This window comes from Ornithodoros turicata, chromosome 8 (assembly GCF_037126465.1).
Source record: "Ornithodoros turicata isolate Travis chromosome 8, ASM3712646v1, whole genome shotgun sequence".
Taxonomy (NCBI): Eukaryota; Metazoa; Arthropoda; class Arachnida; order Ixodida; family Argasidae; genus Ornithodoros; species Ornithodoros turicata.
The window spans coordinates 3,613,425-3,631,509 of record NC_088208.1 but is presented as its reverse complement, the minus strand read 5'-3'; the positions used below and the strand labels follow the sequence as shown (position 1 = coordinate 3,631,509).

The following is an 18,085-nucleotide window of genomic DNA, read 5'->3' as shown; positions in this document are numbered from 1 at the left end:
CAAAGTAGCTGCAACCATTTGCAAGTTCTTGAAATCGCTGAACGGCGACACGCAGTAGCAGACGAATTCTGACTCTTAATGTCCACGTAGCGAAGGAGGGAGAGGAGGCAATGAACAGGCCTTCTGTATCTAGGTGGTGTTGGTTGGAGCCAGTGGCGGATACGGGGTGGGCATTTGGGCGATCGCCTCAAAACGTCGGCTTATACATTGGATTTCCCTATCGCCACACTCTAAGAAAAAAAAAGGAGTAAAACGGGGAGTAATTGCAGCTTCTACTCCCCTATAGACTGCAATTACTCCCCATTATAGTCCCCTAGCCCGACATTTAGTCCCGACATCTACTCCCCAGGACTGCAAATTGTCACTGAACTTCGCGAATGGTCTCCCGAATGCAACAGTACGTAAATATGTGCCCTTGGTCAATTTGATGGCATAATGCTGTATAACTCAGCCAACGTAGCAATTTTTCAGACACACAGAGTAAGAAACAGTTAGCTCAAGATTTTATATCACGGTTGACGGTTTGCTTAAAAGTATTTTCATGCATGCACACGAATTATGTATCTGGGACTCTTACGACAGCGCGTGAAATACAGTGTCCACTCTATGACATTCGTTTACTCCCGTGCATTTACTCCCGAAAGGGACTATTTTTTGTGGCAATGCATTTAGTCCTCAAAGGGAGTAAAAGTACTCATTTTTTTTCTTAGAGTGCACCACGCGCTTACACAGAGAAACTGTTGCCTTCCCCCCCAAAGAAAAATAGGGGAAAAAAATAGGGTCCGGATCCGCCACTGGTTGGAACCACACATCGAAACACGCACGTCATATATGTAGTGGCATTGAGACCCGCCGATATCACAGTATGCGCTGTGGGCAGGAATCCAACATCAAAGTATCCAATGTTCAAGACTAGGTCAAACTCTATACAATTAAACAAATAAATATGCGTGTCAAATCGTACAAAAACAGTCAAGATTAGTGATTGCATAACACTAGTTGTTTGCCTTCGCGAGTGTTTATTTCGCGTGTATACCCACTGCGGAAGCAACCATACCGAAACCATAACCATCGCGAAGGCCACATAAGGTATTTCGCCAAAAACGCCATTCTCGAAAATGTAAGACCTCACCATCTTCCCTATTCTCGCGAAGACGAAGCCTCTACTACAACGATACTCTCTAAACTGAAAGGTTCTAAACTGAGAGAAACGAGTGCTGGGAATCCCTCGTTATGTTTCTGACGCTGTCGCTCGCGTGGTATTTATGGCACGCCCAACGGAGGATTATCACTCATATCGTTGCATTCATAGCCTTTACTGGAATTCAATACCGGCCGAACCATTTTCGTTTCTGTTTGTCTTTCTGGTAGTCGAGGATCATGGCATGCGTTTCCAACTCAAATCCCGATAATATACCGTTTCTGTTTCTGTTCCTATCACTGTTACCGTTCCCATCCCACGCAAAAATCTGGAGTGGGACCACTTCAAAGTGGTTTATTGGACAGGTCCCACTTTCAGTGTGGGACCACTTAGTGACTGGGACCAGTTGAAAGTGGAACCAGCTTCACGATGGCCCCACTTGAAGTGGAGCCAGTGGAATTGATCCAGTGGTCCCCTCTGCTAAGTGGCCCGGGATCCGGCCACTTAGCAGCTGGGACCACTGAATGCATGACCAAAAATAATGCGTAGAAATGCACATATTGCTCAAGTAATTACGGTTTATTCTGGTAAAAGCATACACTGAGCAGAAAGAAATAATCAATACATCTCTACATGATACCACGTAGTATAAGTCTGATCACTCACTGTGTCTAGACAAAGCATATGCCCGACTGTGCGATGCACTCACGGACCACAGGGAGGTTTCGTTCGTTGGCCACCTCACATCTTGCATTTTCTTAGAGAAGATGACACGACACTCCTGTTTTCCATGCAGGTCGCGACATACACCCCATTCCTCTTCACCGTACGTTCGAAATCTTCTTATCCTGTTTCTCTTCAAGTTCCTCCGAAGTTGCTAAAATGAAACATCTAATTACTAGTAATCAAAACATCACGGTCATCACTCATACCTGCAAACATCCGCGACGTGCAGCACGATTGGCGTTTCACAGTGAGTTCTTGCCCCTACGCCGTTTACGTCTTCTTGGCGTCAAAACTCTTCCGGGAAATCGACAATGTGTTGCACAGGAACCATTGTCAGCGCATTGTCTTACAAAGCGGACTGAAACACACGTAAATACTGCACAGGAGATACATCATCCTTGCGACGGCGACTGAAGACAAAACCAACTTGCTGCGACGCGTCCAATTTCCAGGTTCCAACTGCCACTCTCGCCCTCTCCCTCTCGGCTCTCGCCGTTTGAAGTTTGAATTGCCGTGGCGTCTTCACATTGCATCAGCCTCTACAATTACTTTTTCTTTTTTTGTTGTTGTCTTTCTTCTAGTATTTAGCTTATTTTTTGTTGTTGTTGACATGTATCTTTTTACATTTCTCTGGTACTTAATAGGAATTATGATATTCACATCAGATGAGAATGTGCACGAATTGGAGTTACAGGGATACAGCATTCGCAGACGCGCGCACCTAGCAATAAAAAGAGACCATGCCTGTGCTAAAATAGATCAGAGTAATAGGCCAAACAAAACATGGCAAGTGTGGACAAGATGAAATCTCAAAGGGGGAAGCTGCCCAACTTGGAGTCTCAGCGACCATTCTGGGAACAAAATGGTACCTGTGAGGCTCCAGCTGGAACTTCTGGAACCATCTGAGACCAGAGTGGTACCATTGATGTCACCAAAGTGGAACCAGCCACCCCACTTGGGAATCCAGCTGGGACCATCCACATTCAACTGGAACCATTCTGGGACCAGTCCAGATTTTCGCATGGGACTGAAGTAACATGTTTTCTGTGCTACGTAGAAAAGCGTTACCTGCAGCATGTAAGGTATACCGGGCATTTCACGAAAATCCGTCGGCTGAATAATTCGTAATCAGATTGCGCTAGCTATCGAAAAGTTTTCTTTTCAGTGATCACCCCAGAGACATCGACCAAGAACTGTGCAGCGAGTGGCTCATTTGCGTACGCCCATTAATTAAATGCAACTCCTTTACCTTTTAAACTTTACTTCGGACGCTATCGGAACGTCTGTATAGGAAAGGGTCCCCCGTTTTTCTTACCTTTCGACGCCCCCCTATTGGTCCTTTAAGTGCAAATACATATGGCTCAAATTGAAAGTGGAGCAATAATAATGTTAGTACATCCATCAGTTATGCGATCATTGCCATTTTCAATTATTCCAGACAGTCACGATGCTGTGCTCCGTTTCAACGATGCCCCCACTAAAGGTCACGAGGAAGACGTGGGAAGCAAGACTACACTTCGCCTTCTCAACTCCCAAGTGGTGGCAAGACCAGAGTTTGACTTCTTCGATTCCCCCCTCTTTCGGAACATCACCCTCGTCGTATGGGACCCTTGCAAGTACAGTGAACCACTCGCCGAGGTAGGGCGCTTCCTTTGGTAGCATTTTGCATTACTATGGTCCCGAACCTGATTGGCGGATTCCGCGCAAAATTGCGCACTGACATGGTCAGGGCATGTCTTTATGAGCCTCCCGTCCATATTGTACCTCGACGGTAGCATAGCTTGAGCTGGAGGGAACGAGAGGACGCACAGGGAAGTAGACAGGACGGGGCTCAAAACCAGTGATGAAGCATTTATTGAAGCAGATAAGAGTCTAAGAGAATCTGGAGAGGGAGAGAAGATTACAAAGGGGCTCAGGGAGAATGACTGAGGGCTGACTGACGCAAGCATTGTCTGAGCCTATTACAGCAACTCTTCAAGAATGACCCGATTAGCGTCATCCCTTACAGTGTGAAGACACTTGGTCCCTGAGAAAATGGGGGCAGAACCTTGACAGGAGATCACGTGTTTGGCTAATTCTGGGGATTGACTCTTATTTCTGACAGCGCTAGAGTGCTCAAGTAAACGTTCGTTGACACATCGCTTGCTTTGGCCTACATAGGATTTTCCACAAGTTAGAGGGATGGAGTACACAATGTGTTCTTTACACTCAACAAATGGTTTGGAATGCTCAACAGTGCAACCTTTTGGGGGAATCGCTTATGAAATTAGTCAAGTTGGCCAGTTTGTTTTCTACAGTGTAGACGACACGTATCCCGTTGGATGTGAGGGATTTACCTATGGCATGCGAAACGGAATGAAAGAAGGGAAGAACAACAAGGCGGTTGCTGATTGAGCAATTGAGCTGGTTGAGATTATTGCCGGTTTTGAGCCCTGTCCTGTCTACTTCCTGTGCGTCCTCTCGTTCCCTCAAGCTCAAGGTATGCTACCGTCGTCGAACCTTCACCAGCTCGCTTGCCTACTCACCCTTGTTTCATATTGTACCCGACTGATTGACTGATTATGAAAAAGAAAAAAATTGAGAAAACAGGCCCCACATACATGGAGACCAGCTACTTCATGGCACATATGGTACCTGAGATCCTCAGTATATGAATTGGTGAATGCGCTTTCTCCCTTTGCCTCAAATGCGAAAGCAGCTACAAAAGGAGCAGCTCTTGTTCTCCCTCCGCATTGATGTGCAAGAGAGAAAGCACGTTTCTGGTGGAGCGACAAAAATGACATCAAAATGTGCCCCTCTTCGGGGGCCATGATCTCGAACGTATCACCATTTATCGTAATCCAGAACAAAAAAGCTATTTCCCTATTTCATGAAATACGCTATGACATTTTGTCTCTGCGCGGCGAAGTGGGTGAAGATTAGAGGAACAACGTGACGAAACGAACTGTCTTTCCAATCACAAGCCAGCAATAAGGGGGTATTCGTTGTTGGGCATGAGACCACAGCAGAAATCACGTGCGCCTGTACCTTGAAATGTTGCCCCCTTATTTAGGCGAAAGAGCAGTGAACTCCCTCCGCTCTAAATAGGGGAGAGATAGAAGCTGGGGAGCTGCGCAGACAGCTGACATACTTGCATAGCATGTACTGTCCGTAGTTAGCGAGGGCATCATGTACACCGACTTTTAGAGACGCATTACAACTTGCTTACAGAAAGAATTGGTGAACGACAATGTCCGCGACAGATGCGGTCCTCGGTCCTGGAGGGACACTGGTTGGCCTTGCTCGTTGCCCGCCGGATGAGAAGGGGTGTCAGGGTTTCTTTCGGAGGCATTACCTGAGATGCGGGATCATAATAGTGGCCTTATTCGTAGAACGGGTTACGAGCGATCTTGCATCCTAAATTATGCTACTTGCCTCAACTTAGAGACTACTTGTTTGGTACTTGGTTCGATATCCTAACTGCGAGCATCTCTCGCAGTGGGTCAAGCATCCGGAGTGGGACATGCTAACGTCCTATTGGCTGCGACGGGAAGTGCTGCCTGAAGAACACTTCTACATTCTCGATCCCAAGTCCATTTGGCTTGCATGGGAATGGCTACGACAAGAAAGCCCGGGACCCGTGCTTCGGCATCCGCCTTCCAGTGGGTTTCTTGGTACGTTTACGGATCATAACTTCAGAGCTTGGAGCGTTGGTGTGCTTTCGTGCGTACGCTGTGCAATGAACTCGAGTAACAATAACAAAAATGCTATCGAAACGTGTCAGATGCGATTGTGCGTGTCATGGTACGTCCCTCCAAATTAAACGTTAGCTCACGGCAGGCAAAAATGGAGATGATGGTGGTCGCATCCTATACGGTGTAGACTTGTTCCTGCGGGCCAGGTGGTTGAGCGAGCAGCAACGTCAGAACCCCAAAATATGCGACGTACGGTATGCTGGTAGTTTAGAAGACGACGGCGGCACTTTCAAATACATGGTCTCGAGTTGTTCGCACTTGGCAGGATGCACCGTTTTTTCACGGGGGGGGGGGGGATATGTTTATTACGAAAAAGAAAAAAAAAAGGCAAGCAGAGAGGAAAGGAAGAAGTCGACTTGCTATTCCTTCTAGAAAAAAGAAAAAAAGGAGAAAGGAAAAGGAGAAAAAAAAAAGAAACAGAAACAGAAAAGGAAAAAGACGCAAGCGGCACATGGGCAGCAGGGGGGCATGAGTGCACGATCGCTCAGAGGCAGTCTAGGAGCCCAGAGCCACCCAGGAAGCATAATAGCGCTCTGGTAACAGCCCATTGCTTCTGCCCTACAGGGCCCAGTAGGGTGACCAAAGAGAAGTCTCTGTGCCCCAGGGCAGACAGGCGGTGCGTGAGTGCAGTCCGAGGAGTGGCATATCTTGGACAGGTCAAGAGTAAATGATGGGTGTCGGCGTCGGTGGAGCAGGAGGGGCACGCCGAAGAGGGACGCTGCTTGATCTTGAACAGGAACGATGGAGTACGGGCGACATTCAGGCGAAGACGATGGAGAGCTGACTCTTCCTTTCGAGACAGCCGTAGCGACACAGTGAAGGCCATCTTCGGGTCAATGCGGTGGAGGAAGGTGTTGACTGCGACAGTGTGTTCCATGAAAAGGCGGGTGTCGGAGGAGAAGCGCCGGCGGCTGTGTATGCGGCAGACGGAGGGTGATAACGGGATGACAGTGTTGCACTCAGCTGCGCCATGAGCGCGCCTCACTGCTGCTTCGGCACGTGTGTTTCCCGGCAAGCCAATGTGGCTTGGCACCCACTGAAACCACACGGAGTGGCCGGAGGTGATGAGGAGGTTGTGCACAGTCAGGATCAGTGAGCGGATGTCAGAAACAACTTGCGAGCGAGGCGAAGACAGTGCCTCCAGCGCCGACTTGCTGTCTGTGAGGACTGTCCAGCTTCCAGGTGGTCGAGAGATGTGGGGCTTTGCTTTAGCATTGGCTTCGCTGATATTGATATGTTATACTTTCTAGCAGCCGTCTACAGTCAACCCTCGATTTATGAACCTTCGATTTATGAATTCCCTCGTTTTATGAACACGAACACGGGGAACCAAACTTTTTCCATTCATTTTTCCCTCGTTTTATGAACCTCGATATTCGAATAATGAACGGAATTTCTGGGAATCAACTAGGAGTTGCCCAGCGTTTTTGCCCTGAATTTATGAACGGATCGTTCCGAGGTCAACAGAAACCTTCAAAGGGATAATTCCGTGGTCTTATGAATGACGCCTGAACGGACAAAACGTTTTCCAAGTATTGCACCCTCGGTTCTTAACCCCTCGAAATCCGAACAACACACGGGTTTTCCGGGGTCGCACAAGGTGCGACCAAGTGTTCCTGACCTCAGTTGATGAATAAGGTGGTCGCTGTCACCCGGAGATTAATAAACGGAGGTTAAAAATCCCGGAGGAAATCCGAGACCAGCCCAGTGCTAATGTGGTGACATCTCTTATTTCCAAGATTGACACAGCGGAAGGCATGGTCCAAAGCAAAATTAAACAATTTAGTATTACATAATAAACAGAGTGTGAATGCGCTAACGTCTGTTTTTTGTGAGATTGATACAGCAGAAGGCATGATCAAAAGCAAAATTACACAATATATGGCATTATAAACACAATCCCAACTCGGAAATACTGTTGCATTTGCTCGATAGTACTCAGTTAACGGAATTTTCGATTTATGAATCCCTCGATTTATGAACGATTTTTTGGGGAACCGAGGGTGTTCATAAATCGAGGGTTGACTGTATTTTGTTTATGCATTGTATAGCTGACTCTTCTTTCTTTAAGCCTAGCCAGCGCTCTCGTCACCTGCTTCGTTCTGGCTACTGTTTCTTCAAGCTTTTTTGCATACACATTTGTAGCGTTCGATACTATGTTTTGCAAGTGACGGAGTGCAAGCAGTGAGAGAGATGGAGACTGTCAATCTTTACCCATGGATGGATTTGGATGGTCTCCTCCTCGCAAAACTTCACAACGAAACTCGTAGCATGCTCAAAGACACCACACTCTCAGAAAAAAGGGTGGAGCAGTTATACCTTTGAGGAGGTAATATTTGTCGCATATGTTGTGCCTAAAAGGTTGCAAAGTTGTACCTGGCTAGTTCCATCTCAAATCGAACAATCCGGTACACTTGATGTCTCGAATGAACGGGAAAAAAATTTACGTTGAAGCCATCGGTGAGTTAGGAGAAATAAACGCTTTCCGAATTATCTGCGCTGCGCGGTTCGGGAAGTAGGAGAGGAGGAAAAAACTGCCTCTCATAAGACGATGTCGTCGCGCGCGGGTTTGAGCGTTCGCTACAAGGCTATTTCTTGTCGCATTATAGAAATTTCATGATCTGGCTTTAGACCACTTAGGGCACAATAGGATCCGGCGTTGACAGTGCTGTGTCCGTATTCGTTTGTCTAAAAAAAATATCAAAGTTGACTCAAAGTGCTGAATAGCACCATATTCACTGCAACTTTGCGGACGATGTACAAAACGGATAAGATTGAGCTTTATGCCGTTTAATTTGTCATTCATGTGGCTATCGAATGATGTATAATTTGTTGCTCTACTCTGTCAGGAACGTAAGCTATACCTCTTTCAGTAACACCATACCACCGAAAAACGACGAATTTTGGAAGCCTTTATCTAAAAAACCCCACCAAACACTTGCCTCGAAAATGTTAAATGTTGTAGGTAGCTATTTAGACTATCCACAGAAGAAAAATCAAAAGTCGGACTTTATCGGCAGGCGCACTGTGAATTTTTTGCCAGCCCTATACGCGGAGCGCATTCAAGCCGTGGCACCGTGTCCCGCGTTTGCTTGATTTAGAGTGATATTTCTGTCCTCGTGCGTCCCAGATGATCGGCCCCACAATGCTCGGGTTACTACATATTTCGGCTGCGGGGGGGGGGGGGGGGTCCCCTCTTTTGTTGCGCATACGTTACGTTGTGGGTACGTTCATAATGTAATATCGTAAGATCGTGATTTCTTGCTTTTTATTGCAAGAGTTGCGGTACAACTACCTGAGAAAGATATGCACGTAAGGGCTGTTATGTTGTCGTTATGAAGTAGCATATACTTTTATTGTTGATTTCAGATGTATACAACCACATGATCAAAGAGCTAGAGGGAGACGGAAAGCCTGCGCTGAGCTACAGAGAATTTGCAAAGGGAACGAAGCTGTTTGACAGCGGCCATGTCCGTGTAGTACTGTGCCAGTGCAACGATGGTGTATAAATTTTAAAGGCCGGCATCAGGTCGACACAAACAGCGAGAAGAACGTGTAGTATACAGAGACTAGCTTCGGGCCCACTTTGGCGGCAACATGCACTTGTAAAGCGGGTTTGAGCAGCAGGTGCAGTCATATTTGTACACCGCTCATCAAGGTTGTAGAGGCGACAAACAAGGGGCTCACGATCGAGTGCTTCGTGCACTGACAAGGCATGTACACGGAACCGTTCAACTACAAGGAACGTGACCCCTGCAACTATGGGGAAAGTATATTCTCACAAGCAACAGTCAACGCCTACAGCGGAGTTTGGGGCTCACACAGAAATGCTGCGCCACTTTGAGGGCTGCATTACTTACCCTCGCTGACTCTCCCGGTTTGAAATCCTTCCTCTGAAGATTTGATACCTACTGTTGTCGAATCAGCTTGTTTTCCTCTCTTTGTGAAAACCCGTGCATTGCAAAAAGCCTCGAACGCGGGCAGTCTTTGTATAGCGACGGCTCGTGAATTTAACAAACAGCTTCGTCCCACACGATCAGATCTCTGTCACAGTTTCTACACTCAATCACGGAACAAGTCTTCCCTCTGATTTTCCAGATTTTGCACAGAACTGTAGCACAGCGGCAAAAAAGGTCGGAAACACTCACATAGGCAACGGTACACAGGCTCTCGCAGAAGGCAAGCAATGGCGTGGCTACTGTGGCGCCATCTACTAGCGCCCGAAGCAACTGGCAACGGTCTATAAGGGCACTCCATGCACTTCTGTAGTCGAGAAGTGAGTGAAGCGTCTTCTGTGTGTAGGCGAAACTTTGCGCAAGGTGTCTTCAAGGAGTAAATGCGATCAGGACCTTCCATGGTCGCAGCATGTCGAACCGAATAACATATTGGGCAGCGGCGCCAGTCGGGCTGTTTCGGCAAGGTTCACAAAAGGCACCATGAATTAGCCTTGAGTGTGTACGTATGGCACTACACAACAACATTTTCCTCAGTGCAATTTCCCCCGTCCGAGGTCATGGGTCCGTAGGAAAGGAAATGTTTCAAAGAATACTGGAAGTCACTGCGTCCCTGCTGCCATAATACGTACAGTAAATATGATTGTTTAGAATAACCCTGAACAGATATGCCTCTTACAAAGATGTAAAATCATTCTGTTCTTCCCGGGCTCCCAGCACTTGCAATGCATGTGTGACATCCCGCAAAAAATGCGAGCACATCTGGTTGCTCCGCAATCTAGATTCAGCGATTACACCATTGTTATGAACGCAAACGCTCAGAGCCTTGAAAAGGAAACATTGAAACCTCAGAATGGTTTCAAATGACAGCAATTACTTTTTATATGAAGACAGAAGTTGAAAGTCCCTTTGGAAAATTCGATTTTGCAACACGCGGGACACGGTGCCTCCGCTTGAATGCGCTCCGCGTATAGGGCTGGCAAAAAATTCACAGTGCGCCTACCGATCAAGTCCGAATTTTGATTTTGCTTCTATGCATAGTCTAAGGAACTACCTACAACATATAAAATTTTCGAGGCAAGTTTTCGGTGGGGTTTTTTATATAATGGCTTCCGAAATTTGTCAGTTTTCGGTGGTATGGTGCTACTAAAAGAGGTATCGCTTACGTTCCTTACAGAGTAGAGCAACAAATTATACATGATTCGATAGCACTATGAATGACAAATTAAACGGCATAAAGCTCAGTCTTATCCGTTTTGTACATTGTCCGCAAAGCTGCAGTGAATCTGGTGTTTTTCGATACTTTGAGTCAACTTTGATATTTTTTTGCAGACAGACAAACGAAGGATCCTATTGTGCCCTAAGTGGTCTAAAGCCAGATCAAGAAATTACTATAATGCGAGAAGAAATGTCCTTGTAGCGAACGCTCAAACCCGCTCGCGACGACGTCGCCTTATGAGAGGCAGTTTTTTCCTCCTCTCCTATTTCCCGAATCGCGCACCGCAGAGAATTCGGAAAGCGTTTATTTCTCCTAACTCACCGATGGCTTCAACATATATTTTTTTCCCGTTCATTCGAGACATCAAGTCTACCGGATTGTTCGATTTGAGATGGAACTAGCCACTGCTACCTCACTCTCTGCCACGAATGATAGGGTTACCACTTCTGGTTCGGTGAGCGAGGAGGGCGTACGCCTCTTTGCAGCAATTTGGATATATGATAATTGCTTTTACAACCCTTTTACACCCTTTATAAGACGCTATGTTGATCTAGGTGGTAACTATAGAAGTTACCACCTTTTCACACCCTTTTTTGTTAGAGTGCACCGCACTCCATGACACCTAAGATGATATGATGATGATATGGAAGAGATGCATGATGTGTTGAGGTTGAGTGCGTGTCTCCGTGTTTCCTATGCTTCACTTGTGAAGAGAAGGTGGCTAGCATGATGGTAGCATCTCTGACCGACAATCAGAGGGTGTGGGATCGAATACCACTGCTGCGCCCTTTTCTTAAAGTGCCCTTATAGCCAATGATACCTGTGAAGAAACATGGTGTTTCATGTTCAAGGACTTGATGGCCTCGTTCTCGTTTTTTCTACTCTCGCCATCTTGTAGCAATCAACAGTTAGATCGTTGCCCTGACTGGACGGTCTTCTCTTCTTGTCGCCACAATACCTTTATCGCATCATTTCAGAAAAGGGCGGCCCTTTCGGTGCTCATTAATATAAATACAATGTCATTAAAAGGCAAATGATGGGTGAAAACAATATAATTAGGAACGATGTTTGGCTAATGAACGCGCTATGTGGTGAAGCTCTGCTTTCACAGCATACAGCTTCAATCATACTGGTGTGCAACACGCGAGCTGTGACAGCGATTGGAGCGCCTGGGGACGACATATGAAGGCAGTCGGGAGGGGCTTACCGTCACGAGAACAAAGATCGACACATGCGGTAAGAAAATGCTGTGGAAGTCAAACAAAAATACCCCTATGCTCGGTGTGCCTTCCTGCTGTCCTATTTTCATCTGTCCACATCTGTACGCTGCTCATAGCCACAGTTGCTTCGCGGCGCCAACACGGAACAATAAAATAACGCTCGTGTGATGGGCCTCATACCTCGTGAACAGAGCTCCTGAAGTTGCGTCAGACGCCTGAGCTCGCTCGTTGCACACAAGTAATGAGTGAATGAAAAAGAAAGGATAAATGGAGAAAATTGGCACCACCAACGTGGAAGCCGGCTACTCCATACCTCGTAAACAACTCGGAACACACGAACGTACTAGACACTTGGAGTGCAACCACTCAGATACGAAGAGTCACGCAAAGTCACAAAAGAATAAAAAAAAAATATATATATATATATATATATATATATATATATAAAGAGGGGGGAAAAGCCATTAAAAAAATAAGTAAATGATGCTAGACGTGTTTGAAATTCAAACTTACAGATTAAAATGGCTTCTATGGCTGCACGTAGAGAAACAGATACTCATTGAACGATGCGACAGCACCAGAGGACACGTGTTTGAGTCAGAGGACACGATCGATGCTGGTCGTTCTGTTTGTCCGTCTGTATGTTCCAGCCTCACGACACACCTTATACGGAGCAGCTTGTGTTGCTTCGTATCGTTGTCTCCCTTTCGTATTCTTTGTAAAATTATGTGCATTTTTTGCACGATTTCTCTGTCTGCACCACGGGCGTCCCTGTGACTTTTTTTCAGCGTAGGACAAAGAATTCCCGAAGGGAAGGGGGACAAAAACGTACAACCAATAGACCCAAGACAATAGCATGAGGTCAATCGAATACTCAGACATGCAGACAGCATGCATCAGCAGGTCCTCTGATAATGTCCAAATTATTACAGAATATCCGAGTATAATTCTTGACCACCTGCGAGCCTGTGATAAGTCGGTTGTCACCAGCATCGCGGAGCAAAGAAAGGTAAAACAAGAGGCGGGGACACTTCCTCCTCTCCCCGCAAACACCCTGCGCTTTTCTTTGCGACAATCAAGTAGGGGGGCTAAAGCCGAATTTTTACCAATTTTTTAGACAATTTCTGCTTCTATACAGTGCATAGTTTTGGTTGGGTGTGTGGTTATCAGTGGAGGACTTCATATTTCTGTGAAAAAAAAAAGTGAGGTTCGCTTGGCAGTTTTTAAAGTTGAATTGAAAAAATAAATTTCTCTCACTTAAAAAGTGTCCAAAGCCTTCCTCAATCGTCGCAAAAGTTTCCAGAAGGTAATTGCCGAAAGATCGACAATCCTCCGGCGAGTACGTAGCCATTTAGAATATTTTATCACCTTAGGTGAAACACCCTGTATAGAGGTCTTGGATGGTACGTTTGATGACTCGTGAGGCATACCTGGCTGTTTTGCCCGAGTCGTTGCTAGAACAATCGACAAAGCCTGTAAAGTGTAGTTGCAATGATAATTTGCAAATCATTGTACTTTTGACAAATCACGAAATAATTGTGCTTTCGACAAGAACAAAAATAGAAAAATGAAGAAACACGCTACCTCTCACTTACATCTATAAATTTATCTTCCCGCATTTATTGAAAGCATCAAGTATTTCAGTTTCTAGTGCTCTGTCTCACTGCTCAACCTAGAACTCCATACACGGTAGTGCTCTAGGTTAGGTTGGGTTAGGTTGGGTTGGGTTGTGTTGGGTTCTTTCGACAAGAACAAAAATAGAAAAACGAAGAAACACGCTACCTCTCACTTACATCTATAAATTTATCTTCCCGCATTTATTGAAAGCATCAAGTATTTCAGTTTCTGGTGCTCTGTGATATGAAGGCAGTCGGGAGGGGCTTACCATCACGAGAACAAAGATCGACACATACGGTAAGAAAATGCTGTGGAAGTCAAACACCCCTATGCTCGGTGTGCCTTCCTGCTGTCCTATTTTCATCTGTCCACATCTGTACGCTGCTCATAGCCACATTTGCTTCGCGGCGCTAACACGGAACAATAAAATAACGCTCGTGTGATGGGCCTCATACCACGTGAACAGAGCTCCTGAAGTTGCGTCAGACGCCTGAGCTCGCTCGTTGCACACAGGTAATGAGTGAATGAAAAAGAAAGGATAAATGGAGAAAATTGGCACCACCAACGTGGAAGCCGGCTACTCCATACCTCGTAAACAACTCGGAACACACGAACGTACTAGACACTTGGAGTGCAAACACTTAGAAACGAAGAGTCACGCAAAGTCACAACAGAATAACACTCATGGAACGATGCGACAGCACCAGAGGACACGTGTTTCGCCGTGTTTGTGGCTCGTCAGCCCTGGGTAGCTACGTATCATTCGGGATTGGCAAACCAGGAGTCACTCAGATTCACTCAGGGGTCACCCTCCCAGATGTATATCGCTAGCTGAGCGACGCCTGTCTCACTGCTCAACCTAGAACAACATACACGGTAGTGCGTTAGGTTAGGTTAGGTTAGGTTAGGTTAGGTTGGGTTGGGTTGGGTCGGGTCGGGTCGGGTCGGGTTGGGTCGGGTCGGGTCAGATTAGGTTAGGTTAGAAGAACAAAAATAGAAAAGTGAAGAAACACGCTACCTCTCACTTACATCTATAAATTTATCTTACCGCATTTATTGAGAGCATCAAGTATTTCAGTTTCTGGTGCTGTGTCTCAGTGCTCAACCTAGAACTCCATACACGGTAGGGGTCTAGGTTAGGTTAGGTTAGGTTAGGTTAAGTTAGGTTAGGTTAGGTTGGGTTAGGTTAGGCTGGGTTGGGTTGGGTTGGGTTCTTTCGACAAGAACAAAAATAGAAAAACGAAGAAACACGCTACCTCTCACTTACATCTATAAATTTATCTTACCGCATTTATTGAGAGCATCAAGTATTTCAGTTTCTGGTGCTGTGTCTCACTGCTCAACCTAGAACTCCATACACGGTAGTGCTCTAGGTTAGGTTAGGTTAGGTTAGGTTAGGTTGGGTTGGGTTAGGTTAGGTTAGGTTAAGTTAGGTTATGTTGGGTTGGGTTGGGTTGGGTTAGGTTAGGTTAGGTTATGTTGGGTTGGGTTGGGTTAGGTTGGGTTGGGTTCTTTCGACAAGAACAAAAATAGAAAAACGAAGAAACACGCTGCCTCTCACTTACATCTATAAATTTATCTTACCGCATTTATTGAGAGCATCAAGTATTTCAGTTTCTGGTGCTGCGTCTCACTGCTCAACCTAGAACTCCATACACGGTAGTGCTCTAGGTTAGGTTAGGTTAGGTTGGGTTGGGTTAGGTTAGGTTAGGTTGGGTTGGGTTGGGTTGGGTTAGGTTAGGTTAGGTTAGGTTAGGTTAGGTTGGGTTAGGTTAGGTTAGGTTGGGTTGGGTTGGGTTGGGTTAGGTTGGGTTGGGTTCTTTCGACAAGAACAAAAATAGAAAAATGAAGAAACACGCTGCCTCTCACTTACATCTATAAATTTATCTTACCGCATTTATTGAGAGCATCAAGTATTTCCGTTTCTGGTGCTGTGTCTCACTGCTCAACCTAGAACTCCATTCACAGTAGTGCTCTAGGTTAGGTTAGGTTAGGTTAGGTTGGGTTAGGTTAGGTTAGGTTACAAGAACAAAAATAGAAAAACTAAGAAACACGCTACCTCTCACTTACATCTATAAATTTATCTTACCGCATTTATTGAAAGCATCAAGTATTTCAGTTTCTGATGCTCTGTCTCACTGCTCAACCTAGAACTCCATACACGGTAGTGCTCTAGGTTAGGATAGGTTAGGTTGGGTTAGGTTAGGTTGGGTTGGGTTCTTTCGACAAGAACAAAAATAGAAAAACGAAGAGACACGCTACCTCTCACTTACATCTATAAATTTATCTTACCGCATTTATTGAAAGCATCAAGTATTTCAGTTTCTATTGCTCTGTCCCACTGCTCAACCTAGAACTCCATACACGGTAGTGCTCTAGGCTAGGCTAGGCTAGGCTGGGTTGGGTTGGGTTAGGTTGGGTTAGGTTCGGTTGGGTTGGGTTCTTTCGACAAGAACAAAAATAGAAAAGTGAAGAAACACGCTACCGCTCACTTACATCTATAAATTTATCTTACCGCATTTATTGAAAGGATCAAGTATTTCAGTTTCTAGTGCTGTGTCTCACTTCTCAACCTAGAACTCCATACACGGTAGTGCTCTAGGCTAGGCTAGGCTTGGCTCGGCTCGGCTCGGTTCGGTTCGACAAGAACAAAAATAGAAAAACGAAGAAACACGCTACCTCTCACTTACATCTATAAATATATCTTACCGCATTTATTGAGAGCATCAAGTATTTCAGTTTCTGGTGCTGTGTCTCACTGCTCAACCTAGAACTCCATACACGGTAGTGCTCTAGGTTAGGTTAGGTTAGGTTGGGTTGGGTTAGGTTGGTTTGGGTTCTTTCGACAAGAACAAAAATAGAAAAGTGAAGAAACACGCTACCTCTCACTTACATCTATAAATTTATCTTACCACATTTATTGAAAGGATCAAGTATTTCAGTTTCTAATGCTGTGTCTCACTTCTCAACCTAGAACTCCATACACGGTAGTGCTCTAGGCTAGGCTAGGCTCGGCTCGGCTCGGTTCGGTTCGACAAGAACAAAAATAGAAAAACGAAGAAACACGCTACCTCTCACTTACATCTATAAATTTATCTTACCACATTTATTGAAAGCATCAAGTATTTCAGTTTTTAGTGCTGTGTCTCACTTCTTAACCTAGAACTCCATACACGGTAGTGCTCTAGGCTCGGCTCGGCTCGGCTCGGCTCGGTTCAGTTCGGTTCGACAAGAACGAAAATAGAAAAACGAAGAAACACACTACCTCTCACTTACATATATAAATTTATCTTAATGCATTTACTGAGAGCATCAAGTATTTCAGTTTCTGGTGCTGTGTCTCACTGCTCAACCTAGAACTCCATACACGGTAGTGCTCTAGGTTAGGTTAGGTTAGGTTAGGTTGGGTTGGGTTAGGTTAGGTTAGGTTAAGTTAGGTTATGTTGGGTTAGGTTGGGTTCTTTCGACAAGAACAAAAATAGAAAAACGAAGAAACACGCTACCTCTCACTTACGTCTATAAATTTATCGTACTGCATTTATTGAAAGCATCACGTATTTCAGTTGGTGGTGCTCTGTCTCACTGCTCAACCTAGAACTCCATACACGGTAGTGCTCTAGGTTAGGTTAGGTTAGGTTCGGTTGGGTTAGGTTAGGTTAAGTTAAGTTAGGTTATGTTGGGTTGGGTTGGGTTAGGTTGGGTTGGGTTCTTTCGACAAGAACTAAAATAGAAAAATGAAGAAACACGCTACCTCTCACTTACATCTATAAATTTATCTTACCGCATTTATTGAGAGCATCAAGTATTTCAGTTTCTGGTGCTGTGTCTCACTGCTCAACCTAGACCTCCATACACGGTAGTGCTCTAGGTTAGGTTATGTTAGGTTAGGTTAGTTTGGGTTGGGTTGGGTTAGGTTAGGTTAGGTTGGGTTGGGTTGGGTTGGGTTGGGTTAGGTTAGGTAAGGTTAGGTTGGGTTGGGTTGGGTTAGGTTGGGTTGGGTTCTTTCGACAAGAACAAAAAGAGAAAAACGAAGAAACACGCTACCTCTCACTTACGTCTATAAATTTATCTTACCGCATTTATTGAAAGCATCAAGTATTTCAGTTGGTGGTGCTCTGTCTCACTGCTCAACCTAGAACTCCATACACGGTAGTGCTCTAGGTTAGGTTAGGTTAGGTTAGGTTAGGTTGGGTTGGGTTGGGTTGGGTTGGGTTGGGTTAGGTTAGGTTACGTTAGGTTAGGTTGGGTTCTTTCGACAAGAAGAAAAATAGAAAAACGAAGAAACACGCTACCTCTCACTTATGTCTATAAATTTATCTTACCGCATTTATTGAAAGCATCACGTATTTCAGTTGGTGGTGCTCTGTCTCACTGCTCAACCTAGAACTCCATACACGGTAGTGCTCTAGGTTAGGTTAGGTTAGGTTGGGTTGGGTTAGGTTAGGTTAGGTTAAGTTAGGTTATGTTGGGTTGGG

The 18,085-nt window shown here is 45.3% G+C and overlaps 1 protein-coding gene across 1 annotated transcript in view; it reads left to right on the top strand.

Annotated features, from left to right (window-relative positions):
• LOC135366393 (beta-galactoside alpha-2,6-sialyltransferase 2-like) overlaps positions 1-18,085 on the top strand; it is a 92,930-nt gene that overhangs the window by 40,655 nt on the left and 34,190 nt on the right. Inside the window, exons 3-4 of the mRNA XM_064599077.1 lie at positions 3,306-3,505; positions 5,346-5,520. Of these exons, the coding sequence (XP_064455147.1) occupies positions 3,306-3,505; positions 5,346-5,520 (375 nt within the window). The remainder of the gene's footprint in view (positions 1-3,305; positions 3,506-5,345; positions 5,521-18,085) is intronic.